Genomic DNA, 14343 nt, shown 5'->3' on the forward strand with positions numbered 1-14343 from the left:
TATTGAACTAAAAATAAATTAGTCAAATGATCACCTTACTTGAATGTTTGGTGTAAATCAATAACACTTTATAAGTTGGTTGATTTTTATAATCTTAGATGTTTAGCAACTTACCACTGCCCAAAATAGATTTTTATCTTTCTTCCTCTGCCAAAAATGAAAGGTGATGCTCCGAAAGGAAATTCTTGTGTTTTACTTCAATGAGAGTTGGGCACATGTAATTTAGAGCTGAATTTGGCCCATAAAAATATTTTCCAAACTCCCCTATAGAGTGGAATAATGTTCCTCTATCATAGAAAAAAAATTGAATTTCTGAATGACCTTATGTTCCTGTAAAAATGAACTGTGGACAAAAAATAATACAGTTAGACCCTTTATTGATTTTAATGGGCTTTGAAACAGGTCAAGAGCCCCTACGTCTGAATGCAATAGCTTTTTACTCTATTGCTGTTAATACAATAATGCTAGCAGAATTGCAGATTATAATTGTTAACAATAAAAAATTTTCAATTTAATAACTTGAACAAAAAATTGGAATGTGAAGTACATTTAAAATTTACTCTCTAAACCTCTGAAAAACTGGTGCGCAGATAGACACATGCATGACCACAACATTAGTTGTGCACTTGAAACTCCTACTGAAGTCAGTACAGCGATAATTGTGCCCCAGGTTGTTATGATATTTCTTACTCACCATCCTAACTCTGGTTCTGATGCTACTCATGATCAAAATGTTTAGATGGATCTCGTAATTAATTAAGGCCCTGAGCTTGGAAACACAAAAGCCCCTGTAGCATTACTCATGTGAGTAATCCCACTCATTTTTATGGGACTGCTTGCACTGGGAAAATTACATGTATGTTTAAGTGTATGCCGTATTGGAGCCTTAGATAAGAAAATGGACAAGTTTTGTAAAAGAGGGACAATTTTTTTTCTTAAAAAAAATGAAATAAACAAAACTGAGCATAAAATAATCAGAAATCCTAATGTACTAAGCTAAAGCTTCTTAGTTCTGCTCATAATACACAGCAGGTATAGTATTTCAGCAACCAATGAATGAACAGCAAAACTGTCATAGAATATATTAATAGGTTTAATTCCATATTACAAAAAATTCCATTTGGGGATGAGATTTAGTTTGCTTGTATTTTTTTAAAAGGGTGGTTCTGTTAATAGATTTGATTTCAGCCTTCTCCTTATCTAAGAAATTTCCTTTTAAAACAGAAATCCTGCCATTTATTTGTATAACCGGTTTTCTCAGAGATATAATTTTATTCTGCTGGATTTAGTTAATTTATTTATAGGCAGGATTCCATGTATTCCATAATTCTAAAACCATGGGGTAATCTAAGGTAAAGCAGCCGTAAGAATTCTGGTTGCATTAGGGGGAAGATTGTCTCTCTCTCTCTTTCTTTGGGAGTCTATCTGAGATCTAATAACTGCAGTTCCTGACATATAAGATCGTAAGGCTCATCTCCAGGTCCTGCTGCTGCTTTACCTTCTGCTGCAACTCCCACTCTGACTGGTGCTCCACACACTACTAGGTAGGGAGTGTGAAGCATTCTAACCTAAGACCTACACAAAATAGTCTCTATGCTCTGAGGTCTTCTGGCAGGATGTGTGGATGAGATGCTCTACCCACGTATTTCTAGTCCAGCTAGGGTTCTCCCATTATATGGCAAAGGTTCAGTCAGCTGCCTGGAATAGTCAAGAGACATCACCTGAAATCAGGAGTCTCCCAAGTGAAACAGGAAACTTAACAGCTTCAGAGATGTAATGATGACATTTTACTATTAATTATTTCACTGCTCACCCTTTTAGCAGCAAATGTGGGTAATTCCAGTCTGCCTCCCACACCGTCTAGGTGCCTAAAACTCTATTCACTGCCAGTACGTCTAGCTTCCCACATCAAATTCTAGAATGTAGTTATGCAGGGTGAATGCATTAATGCAGAATTTTGCACCACAGTGAAAATGAAGAGACAGCATAAAATAAATTGAATTTAACATCAAATTAAAGAACACAAAAATAATACTTTCCTGATTATAGTTCATTTTTATATTCAGTTCAATAAAATTTAAACTTCATTTGTCAAAAACTGCCACTGCATTGCTAGTCTTCTGCACTAAATTGTGCAGAAACCAGGTCTTTCATAGAGTTTAGATCAAGCTTACTGTGGAGTACATGGGGCCTTGCTTTGTAGCTATTTAGACAGAATTTTTTTTTGCAATTAAGCTATTGTATCTTTTCAACATCTCAACAGATTTTGCTTCTGTTCATGAAAGTGAGTGTAGTAACATGCAGACCTATAAAGAATCTTTTTTTTTTCTCCCAACAGTTGTTATACTCTTTTTGACAATAGATATGGACTTCCAAAGGAAAGAACATTTTCTATTCCATTTAACACTAAGGAATTTTATTTAGCTATGTGTTAGTCCATGGTTAAACAGAGCACTGCTGTATATTTACAGATCGAAAGACATGACAACTGTGCCTATGACTACTTAGAAGTCCGAGATGGAACCAGTGAAAATAGTCGTTTGATTGGCCATTTCTGTGGCTATGATAAGCCAGAAGATATTAGATCTACCTCTAATACCCTGTGGATGAAGTTTGTTTCTGATGGAACAGTTAACAAAGCAGGGTTTGCTGCTAACTTTTTTAAAGGTATGTATTATATGGGGATTGACTCTCATATAGTATTGAAATATAGAAGAATTACAATGTTTGTCTGCTCTGTTACAAAGAGCATTAAGGATGTAATATTGGTAGAATAAAAAATTAATATTATTTTAGTTTCTGTTCTGATTAGAGTCAAGGTGCCTGATTTTCCACTACCTTTCACTCCCTCTTTCTCATTCAGTCATCAGTACCTAGGCAAACTGGGTGTAAAATGTTAACCAATCAAAATGGCAGTGTTTTTACACTGACTTTGCACACATGTAAATGACTACAAATGCACAGGGTGTGGATGTAGAAGCTGTGTGGACCTGGATTCCCCTCTGGAACCCATGGTACAGGTAACCTACTCCCCCTTATTCCCTTGCCCAGCCACAAAGGGCTAGTGATGATCTGCCCTTACCATCAGTTTTCACTCTGTACAGATATGGGGGAGGAGAAGATAATTGTCAGTGTTTATTTCAAATGAGAATATTCTTCATATTTGCCACTGTGCAAGGAAATGCTAAATACTACATCTCAGGCATATTTGAGCATGAATATTATGAGCATGTTTCACGGCTAGCAAAGATAATGCCGTATTCCGTTTTTTTCTGATGCATCTTGTTTCCTTTAATATCAGTAGAATGAAAACTGGGATTTGAGGATTCTGTTAATCTGGTTTTGAGTATGAATTCAGGATAATGTACAAATTCATTCTGTTGGAGATAAAAGTGCCCTTCAAGTGACCCTGCTGAGGATTTCCAATCATTCTCTCAGTACTTTACACAACCTTTAGATTGCTGCTGCCTAAATCATTGTATGCTGGCCACAAAATGCTTATAAATTAGGTCTGTAGCTGTCAGTTGCTATTGTAATGAAAAAGAAGAACATAACGTTTTATTGACCCGGTTTCAGGTCTTTAAGATTTTAAAAATGCTCCAGTCAGTAGAGATGATGTGCTATACAGACAAGTTCAATGGCATGCACACCACTTGCTGCAGATAATATCAATCTGTTCAACAATTAGAGATGAGGAAGATAAAGACTTTTAATTAATGCCTTTTCCATTCTTTTATGTCTTCATAGAGGAAGATGAATGTGCCAAACCTGACAAGGGGGGCTGTGAACAGCGGTGCGTGAATACCTTGGGCAGTTATCAGTGTGCTTGTGATCCTGGCTATGAACTTGGGCCTGACAAAAAGAGTTGTGAAGGTACAGTATGCTGCTAATTTAAAGAAGTCCTAATATAGGTATGTCATTTTATAAAGCCATGTTTTGTGTACTAAAGCTTATGCATTAGTGAGTATAGGTATTATCATATAGCTTGAAAAATATCCTCCACTGTACAATGTCTGTCTATAATAGTCTTTATCCATTTTAGTATTAATTACTAATTTATCCCGTTCAAGTTTTATTGTTAGTTAACTGGAAAATTATATACAGTAGAACCTTGTTTATTCACACTTCACTGATCCATACACTACATAATTTGCCTTCAGAAAAGAGCATTTTCTGTGTGTGTATTAGGAAGGATTTAACAGCATAGCAACACAGTGAGATCTCATATTTCAAAGACTTCATTATTCTTATAAAATTATCTGACATAAATTTACTACATACATAAATATACATTGCTACAATGTATTGTAATTAAAACTAAGCTTCACTTGTCAAATGAATGAAATACCAGTTTGTGATATGTTATCCTTGTTTTTATAACTACATTTGTTGACTTGCTCTCTCATTTGCCAAAATTTAATGATTTGCAATGGGTTTCTACTGTTATTTTAAAGTGTCCTTTTACTTATCGTTTCATTTAAAAAAGTCATGTTTGAAATATTATCGGATATCAAAGCTTTTTATTAAAAGCAAAGAAACTAGATTTAATAATCGTCTGAAGAAATCAAAAAGGCCCTTACATGGAAGATATTGCAAAACTAGGATTGGATTAAGATATCTCGTTGCCCATAACATTGAATATATGCACACTAAATGAAGCTCAGTACTACGGTCATTCAAATAGCGATAATCATATGCTAATTCACAAATACCAGTAAATTCAGACATGAGACATTTTAGACCATCCTTATTTAATCTATTTTGCCTAAGTATTGTTAGTGGTCTGAGAACATTGCCCAGTGACGTGGTTCTGTTTAGATATAGTTAGTAGGTATTATCTCTGAATTCTACGATATTGTGGGATTAAACCAGAATTATGACAGTAACATTCATTATGTATTTTGTATTTAGTTTCCTTGAGCTTTATTTTAAAGATAGTATTAGAAATGCATGAGACATTCTCAGTATGCATAGCTCATTGACATGCATACTGAGAACATGCATAGCTCATTGTCTGGTTCCAGGATCCTGCATGGAGATGCAGGACTTGTCTGCTGACTCATACCGGAAGCCAGAATAGGTGTATCCCAATCCAATTGTAAAAAAATGTGTTTTTTTTTTTGGTCTGGGTGCCTATCTCAATCAGTAAAGACTAGGGAAGAGAGGAAGGTCTTGCAGAAAACCCCCTAAAACAGACAGTTCAGGAGAAACTACCTCCCAGTGCTCCCATACAGATCCAGGAGCAGCTCTGATGAGAGTTGCTGTCTTTTCCATGATGTACCTTCTCAACAACTTCCCCTCTGACTGTATTTCAGAGAAGGTAGGAGACTAACTCTGGCTACTCCATTGCCTCCTTCCCGACACAGCCAAGCAGGGTAATCCAGGAGAGGGGAAAGAAAGGAGAACTTGAGGATGAACAGCCACTTACAGCTCCCTCATTCTTGTTAGAGCAGCTTAGGGATCTGTATCACTTGTGCCAACTGGCCATGGTCCCCAAGGCTCTGTAAACCAGATGGAAATAACCAGAGTGCAGTATGTTCCAGCCAACATCCAGCTTTCAACTCACCTTCTGCACCACTAGGAGCTGATATGCTGGTTCTATACCCTCATGCTGGGTTGCAGGGCGGGGATACATATAGGTGGTTTCTGGTCCCTTAGCAATGTCTGTGTTTCACAAATGGAGTGAAGCAAGGTAAAGAATCTGCCTTCAAAATATTGCTCATGCCCTTTGAGTTGACTTTTTTGAAATAGGAGTTTGGCCCTCAGGCGGAAAATTTAGTTACTCCTTTCTATTTGTGGTGTATATTTGGTCAGATGGTAAAGTTCTGCTGCCTGGTTGGGTGATTGAATTTTTTAAACGGGAGAATAATGAATGACTAATGAGATTAGCAGAAATTCTTCTGAAAAAAGGTGAAGCAATGAAACTGTCTGTATTCAGTATATTGCCAAGACTGAGAGAGTGTAGAACAGAATTTGGATAGTTTATTCCCAGATATGTTCTGAATTTTTCACCATATTATTTGAACAACTGCATTTTTAACAAAAGTAACCTTTGTACATGAGTAATACCTGGGCACCGTAGAATCATAGATTAGGGTTGGAAGAGACCTCAGGAGGTCATCTAGTCCAACCCCATGCTCAAAGCAGAACCAACCCCAACTAAATCATCCCATGCAGGGCTTTGTCAAGCCAGGCCTTAAAAACCTCTAAGGATGGAGATTCCACCACTTCCCTAGCATTCCAGTGCTTTACCACCTTCCTAGCTAAATAGTTTTTCCTAATATCCAACTTGGACTTCCCCCACTGCAACTTGAGACCATCGCTCCTTGTTCTGTCATCTGCCACCACTGAGAACAGCCTAGCTCCATCCTCTTTGGAACCCCCCTTCAGGTAATTGAAGGCTGCTATCAAATCCCCCCTCACTCTTCTTTTCTTCAGACTAAATAAGCCCAGTTTCCTCAGCCTCTCCTCATAAATCCCCCTAATCGTTGTTGCCCCATCCCCCAAATTGTTGTTGCCCTCTGCTGGACTCGCTCCAATTTGTCCACATTCTTTCTATAGCAAGGGGCCCAGAACTCGATGCAATACTCCAGATGTGGCCATACTGTTGCTGAATAGAGGGGAATAATCACTTCCCTCGATCTGTTGGCAATACTCCTACTTTAACACATCCCAGTATGCCGTTAGCCTTCTTGGCAACAAGGGTACACTGTTGACTCATATCTAGCTTCTCATCCACTGTAATTCCCAGGTCCTTTTCTGCAGAAAAGACTTAGCCAGTTGGTCCCCAGCCTGTAGCAGTGCTTGGGATTCTTTCATCTGAAGTGCAGGACTCTGCACTTGTCCTTGTTGAACCTCATCAGATTTGTTTTGGCCCAATCCTCCAATTTGTCTAGGTCACTCTGGACCCTATTCCTACCCTCCAGTGTATCTACCTCTCCCCCCAGCCTAGTGTCATCTGCGAAAATCCTGAGGGTGCAATCCATCCCATCATTCAGATCATTAAAATCCCTGGGGGAAGAGACCCTTTGGTAAGGAGAAGGCACATTTATATAACGTATGCTGAAAGGACAGCTGAAATCTTTCACCCTTTCAGATTCTGCATCAGGGACAAAGTGTGTTCAGGAGAAGGGGTGAGGGAAGCAGAGAGTGATGCATCCCATGGAGCCTGGGAAATACAGATGAAGAGACAGGAGCTGGGAGGATTGTGGGAGTATATGGAACTGGGTGAGAGAAAAAAGGGTGAATGTGATAAAGTGTTGTGTAGTGTTTCAGTGCACTCAAATGTCTTAAATTAGATTGTAAGATGTTGAAGTCAAGGACTATTCTTTCTTTGTGTTCGTATCATAGTACAATGGAGCCCTGATCGTTATTGGTATCTCTGGATGCTACTGTAATACAAATAATGTCTGAGAGGGCTGAATCTCTTACTTAATATGTTTCTGTTAATAACAAAATGTGGTTTCAGGGGAGTCTGCAAATAAGTGAGGCTCTTCCTTTTCATTTTACATTACAGCGGCTTGTGGGGGACTTCTGACAAAGCTAAATGGGACTATAACCACACCAGGATGGCCCAAAGAATATCCTCCAAACAAAAACTGTGTGTGGCAGGTGGTTGCTCCCACTCAATACAGAATTTCAATGAAGTTTGAGTTTTTTGAATTAGAAGGGAATGAAGTAAGTAACCATGAACTGAAAATTATACAAACTAGTCAACCGTTGCAGGATTGTTCAAAAATAGCAATTGTCTCATACAACACCACTGCTTCAAATACTGGAAATTTCCATGGAACTTCTTGTTTTCATTGACTTTGAGTTTGGGACTGTTTCTAGAGTCTTTCAAAACATACATAGCATGGCTTGCTCTCTTTTAAAGATATGAATATCATAATGTATATGTATTAAAAGAAATGCTTTGCTGAACTTCAGCTGGGTTTTTTGTAAACAAACTAAAACAAAACAAATGGATGAGCCATTAATTGGAGAGAATTCAAGACAAGACAAAAATCTGGAGGAACTGAATTATGTGTAGAGAATAAAAGTATTGAGTATATATAACTTGGTTAAATGAGGAGTAATGGAGCATTATAGCCATCTATAACCATTTCAAGGTGAGAATCCTAAGAAAGGAAAGTAACTTTTGGAGTGGAACAGGAAGTATAATAAGGAGCTATGGAATGAAATAAGTAAAGAAAAAGCATGTAGTCTGAATATTAAAATAAACTTCCTACTTGGATTGTGGAATGAACTCTATGATTTTTTGTTTTTTATTTTTTAAGTTCCTTGGCTTCAGATAGTTAATTATACAGCATCTCAGTCTTAATAGTCTAGTCTACAGACATAGAATCATTGAAATGTAGGACTGAAAGGGACCTCAATAGGTCATCTAGTCTGCACTGAGGTAGGACTAGCTATTGGCTAGATCATCTCTAAATGGTCTTGATAATACCCATAGAACATGGCATTTGTCTAATCTGTTCTTAAAACCCTCTGATGATGGAGATTCCACAGTCTCTCTGTGTAATTTGTTCGAGTGCTTAACTACCCTGACAGGAAGTGTTTCCTAATGTCCAACCTAAGCCTCCCTTGCTGCAATTTAAGCCCATTATTTCTCATCTGGTCCTCTGTGGATAAGGAGAAAAAATTATCTTCCTCCATTTTATAACAACCTTCTACTTACTTGAAGACTTTTATCATGTCCCCCCCCCACATTAATAACTAAAACCTCACAAATCTCTATGAAATAAAGCAATGTCATTATTAGAAGAAAAATAAATGAAGGAAACTTTTTTTCCTCAAAAACTTCTTTGTTTTCTAGCCAGCTCTAATTTTTGTCTCCATTTTTCAGATGAGGAAACTGAGTCAGTTGTCCAAGGTCACACAGGACATATGACTGGCAGATTGTGGGGAAAAATTGTCGATCTCCTAACTCTCAGCCCTGTGTTTTGATCATAAGACCATTCTCCTCTCTTGTGTTGCTAAAAATAGATGTTAGAAAGATAGTACTAACAGAAGTTGTGAATTTCAATACTTTTGTTATCCAGAAGAAACTCTTATAGTATATCAGGCCACTAATACATTTTATATAGTGTCTAAAAATACAGACATAAAATGGGTACTAAAAGTCCACATGTTAGAAATGATTTAAATACTTATTTATTTTGAGACTTAGTTAACCATGAAATTGTTTTTGCTGAATAAATAATTTTAAATTAGCTGGATATATTTGTATACATCTTTGCTAATCAATACAATTTTAATGTACTTGTACTTCTATTAATGTTTTATATACTGCCATATAACGGAAATTATATCACTAAGCCTACATTCGAATAATATTACATGTCTAATTTAAACCCACAAAAGCATTAAAATTCACCTTAAGTCATGCTGATAGGCTTAGCATGTGAAAATCCCAGGTATCAAGATGAGAATTTAACACAGGTGAGTTAAAGTAGACGTCCAGTTGTAACTCAGCATTTCCTTGTGCCTGTTACATTAAGCAAGACTCTTAATATTATTTAAGTGGAGTTATTATGAATTAGCTGCATTCCACAGCGGTAACATGTGAAAGTGATTCCAGTAGTTATAAGCACTTTAAACCTTTCCCTCCATTATGGCAAAACATTGGAAATCATTTTTATAGTCCATAAAAAGATAGCAACAAAAGCCAAAATAATATTTTTGTGTAGTTTAAAAAAATAAAGATTGTGATTTATAAAACTCATGCTTTCATTTCATGCACAATCTAAGCCTTGTATGAATCCCCCGGCCACTGTTTTCTCTTAAACTATTAATTGCATAGAACTGGAAAATTTTTGATTAAATGATTGATAGTTGAGCCTAAGAAGCTTAGAAGTTTTTGGGGTGGAAGGTTTTATATAGACATGGGATTATGCACTGAAAGTATTATCCTGGGTTGTAGGCCTTGCATAAGGGGTGATTTTTTTAAACCTCCTAATGAAAATGACACAAATTAGTCCTCTAATTTATATCAGTGCCACTGTTGAGAAGGAAGTGACACTATTAACAATGCAGATTTATACTTTCATAAGAAAATAATGTGGTCTTAAATTTAGAATGGGAAAGACTTGGCTTGCAGAATTTCTGTATTCAAGGTAATATATTTTAGGTTATAGGGTGTTAAAACCAAACCCACAAACATACATAACCCATAAATGTTTATGATTCAGAGATGGCTTTATTCTTCAAAGTGAACATTGTCTCATGTCTTTAGAGTTTTTCCTTTTTAATTTAATTGGCTGAGCTATTAAACACTTTAAAATGTAGAAAATGTAGATACTACATATTCATGCATGAACTTTGTCTTAAAACATATCATTTAAGAACTTAAATATGTTGTAGTGTTTAAAATTATATTAAAACAAAATCAACAAACATTTATAAAGGAGTATCAGAAAAGATGCAAAAATATTAAATATTGAAAAGTCAATAAAATATTAATTTTGTAACATAAATCAACAGAAGATATTACATTTTAAGTGTAGAGGCATTTATATGGAATTTTAATCTATTTTTGGCTAATACAAAAATCTTTCGCTTTCCTAGGTTTGCAAATATGATTACGTGGAGCTTCGTAGTGGCCTTTCTTCTGACTCCAAACTGCATGGTAAATTTTGTGGTACAGAAGTGCCTGAAGTTATCACATCACAATACAACAATATGAGAATTGAGTTCAGATCTGACAACACAGTCTCAAAGAAAGGCTTCAAGGCTCACTTCTTTTCAGGTATTAAAAATCACTCCTGTACTATGGATACCTCTGAGTATAGAATATCTAGATGCAGTGAATCTTTTTCACAGGTTGTGTTCTTCATTGCACCAGCGATGAATGTGAAAGGCCTCTCTCCTTTTGATTACAGTTTTAATTTTCGGTTCAATTTAATAAGTTAATAAAATATAACAATAGTTATCTTGAATTGAAATATATGAATAGTGTGGGAAATCTGTGAAATAGGAGGGTTTTTTTCCCTAACAATCCAGAAACATATTCTACAGATATACACAGGCTGGTAGGTAAAAGAGAAGAGAAACCTCACAGTGTGCCCAAAATTTACCATAACAGACTTCTGTTACTCCAGTTTCTTTCTTTCTTTGTTTACAATCCCTGTCATAATGTGATGTAAATAATATGTTACAAAATATAAGTACATTTGTGTTTTGCTTTCACTACCTCTTTTTCTTATTAAATTGCATTATTTATGACTTGTCTCTTGCTAGGTATTTGTTAAATACTGTAGAATCTTTCTTGCCTGATTTTGAATGTTTTAAAGGTTTGTGGAAGAACAGGCCCTGATTCTGCATACATCTCGGAACATGCTTATCTTTAAGTACATGGGTAGCTTCCATGTGGCAAATCAGAAATGGTATAAATTGCCATAGTTCCATTGACTTCTATGGAGCTATGACATTTTACACCAACTGAGGATGTGCATAGTTGACTTTAATGGGACTATTCATATGAGTAAAGCATGTACGCGAATGTTTTGAGGATCACAGCCCTAGTAATCACCCACTTAGGACTCTGTTATAACCATGTTTCCATGTGGCAGAATACATTCTGTTAATAGTACTAGAATTCTTCTTGTGCACTCTTGTATAATTAAAAATATCAGTTACTATATCTAGGAGTTGAATTTTACCCTCTCATTTTCTGATAAGAATTTAAAGTTCTTGAGAGCTAGAAATATACTTAAGTTTAGTATGTAACAAATGTTTTACTAGCTTACTTTATTATTGTGCTTTTGGCTAAATGTTATATTGTAAAAGCCTAAGTAAATGCAGTTTCTGCTCTGGATAGTTTCAGTAACTGACGCATGCATGATACATTTTGTAGCAAAGTTAAACAGCATGGTCCAGCATATTATGTAAGTAATGTTGCTTAGATCTTTTACAAAGTGGGAAAAATATCTGTCAGAAGCTGTAATGTACGTAGACAAGAAGTTTAAAGTTTAGCAGCCCCAAAAGGAAGTCTGATGTTTTCTTTTATGGTTTCTCAGATGGTTTATTCTAGCAGTGAGGAAAGAGCAAAGTAAATTGTATTTCCCATATATCAGACAAAGATATTAACACGTGTTTTACCTCCTGAAACCTTTAAACATATTGTATTTGCTGATAATCACATTTCTGCAGGCAGAGACATTGAGATCAGTTTCTGGTTTATGTAAATGACATTTTTAAGGTCACAGAAGGTTACTTTTCCTTGTAAAATGCCATTTTAGATTATTGTCATAAAGCTTTAAAGGTTAACTATGTATTTATACCTAAATATCTATGCACATGAAACGTATGGGTCCCATCCTGGAACCCTTGAGTGAATGGTCCTTATTTACATGCTGAAGGGTTACCCATTAAAGGCAGTGTGTATTATCCTGTAAATAAGGGCTAGTGGCTAGCATGATCTAGTCCTACATTTTCAGATCACAGTATACATATTAGTACACAGTATACATATTTCTGAGTTAAGCCCTATTATTTTGATACCTTTATAGGGGTGCTAGGTAGCAAAAATAGCCCTGGTATTCACTGTAATCTGCTTTTTAGCTGTAGCCCAAAAGTTATGGATGATGAACATATTGAATATAGAGTTGGTTTAACAAGCAATCTCTTTTTCTGCATTTTAAGTGTTGATGAATTGTTTAAAGAATGTTAACCCTATTAGTAGTCATAGTTTGTACTAAAAAGAACTCAGAACAACTGTGTGTGGTGGGGAGAGACCAGGGTTGTTGTTCATGGGGTTCAAAGGATGGGCTTGTCAACCTCTGTGACAATTTATTTATTTATTATTTTTCTTTGGTCTCTGTTTTGAAAACTAACTTAGTTCACAAACCATTTTTTCCTGGTAATTTAAACTCACAATTCTTTTAAAGGGCTAAATTTATCTCTGGATTAAATTCACTAAAGTCAGGGAATTTATACTAGGGATGAACCTGAACCAAAATGTTTTTCTGGTTAAAGGGAAACCTGTTTTGCATAGTGGGGATAGAAAACTCTCTCTCTCTCTCCCTCTCTCTCTCTCTCTGACCCTTCAAAAGAACTGGATGGCCCACATGGGTATTCCATATTCACTGTATAGTATGCATTTATTTTTCATTGGAATTCTTTTCCATTCTGCTCCCTGCTCATTTTTCACAGTCTGTCTGTATTTACTTTTCACCCTGTTTGCCATTCTGTTCCATTTTCCCCATCCTTTTTCATTTAGTTGTTTTCTTCTATGTGACTTGCTTTTGTTCCTTTTATCACAGAACACCCACCTCCTAATCTTTTAGTCTAAGTCAAACTTTTGAATCCAAGATGCTCAAATGAGTTTGAAAGTAGATAAAAGAAGCTTGGTTTTTTCTTTATCAGCGCACTAGCAGTTAGTCACCCTCTTCTCTCATTACTGCTAAAAAAAGGAGTAAGATTTAGAAATCCATCATTATAGACAACGTGTGCTCTTGATCCAGGCATTGAGGGCAGTATATGTATTGAAATCTTCAGCACATATATTTTGACTTCTGAAAGTTGACATTAGATCATCATTTGGCCTGACCCTATGTTCTTCATTAATTCCTCATTTAATTATGCCTTATGAAAAATACAAGACTATATTTAGCAAAGTTTACAATTAAACAATGTATAGATTAGAGAATTTAGGCATGTATTTATTATTATTTTTCAGTTTAAAAGTTGTATTGGAAGGCCTTTAAGCATTGCACTAAAATCATAATAGAATGAATATAACCTCTTAAAAACTTCACCATTCTAATTATACAGCCCGTCATCACCACAAAAATCTAGCAAAAGGGCAAACCCAATATCTGTATGGCAATCCACCCACCAGCAAAAGGTACATACAATGCTAAGCAAGAAGATAGTAGATTAACAAAACGGGGGCGAGAGCCAAGACATTTAAAAAAGAAAAAGGGTACCATCCTATATAACATTCTTATAGATATCCAAGGGATTATTTTGGGACTCCTTTGCAAGGGAATTCCACAACCAAGATACAGTACCGAAAGTAAAATCCCTGCAAGCTACGTGGAAACTTTTTAAAGACACAATATAGGCGCTCTACTTAAATGTATACCCCAATTTAAAAAACATAGTAAGAGAACCAAAAAACAGCCACCGTGGTTAAACAACAAAGTAAAAGAAGCAGTGAGAGGCAAAAAGGCATCCTTTAAAAAGTGGAAGATAAATCCTAATGAGGAAGATGGAAAAGAGCATAAACTCTGGCAAATGAAGTGTAAAAATATAATTAGAAAGACCAAAAAAGAATTCGAAGAAAGCTAGCCAAAGACTGTGCAGCGGCAGTCAAAAAAGCAAACAGAACGTTGGGAA

At 35.9% G+C, this 14343-nt stretch overlaps 1 protein-coding gene across 1 annotated transcript in view; it reads left to right on the top strand.

The window, feature by feature from the left end:
- The window catches only part of TLL1 (tolloid like 1), a 200234-nt gene that overhangs the window by 157460 nt on the left and 28431 nt on the right, over positions 1 to 14343 (top strand). Inside the window, exons 13-16 of the mRNA XM_073341559.2 lie at positions 2472 to 2667; positions 3748 to 3873; positions 7517 to 7677; positions 10570 to 10750. Of these exons, the coding sequence (XP_073197660.1) occupies positions 2472 to 2667; positions 3748 to 3873; positions 7517 to 7677; positions 10570 to 10750 (664 nt within the window). The remainder of the gene's footprint in view (positions 1 to 2471; positions 2668 to 3747; positions 3874 to 7516; positions 7678 to 10569; positions 10751 to 14343) is intronic.

This window comes from Lepidochelys kempii, chromosome 4 (genome assembly GCF_965140285.1).
Source record: "Lepidochelys kempii isolate rLepKem1 chromosome 4, rLepKem1.hap1, whole genome shotgun sequence".
Lineage (NCBI taxonomy): Eukaryota > Metazoa > Chordata > Testudines > Cheloniidae > Lepidochelys > Lepidochelys kempii.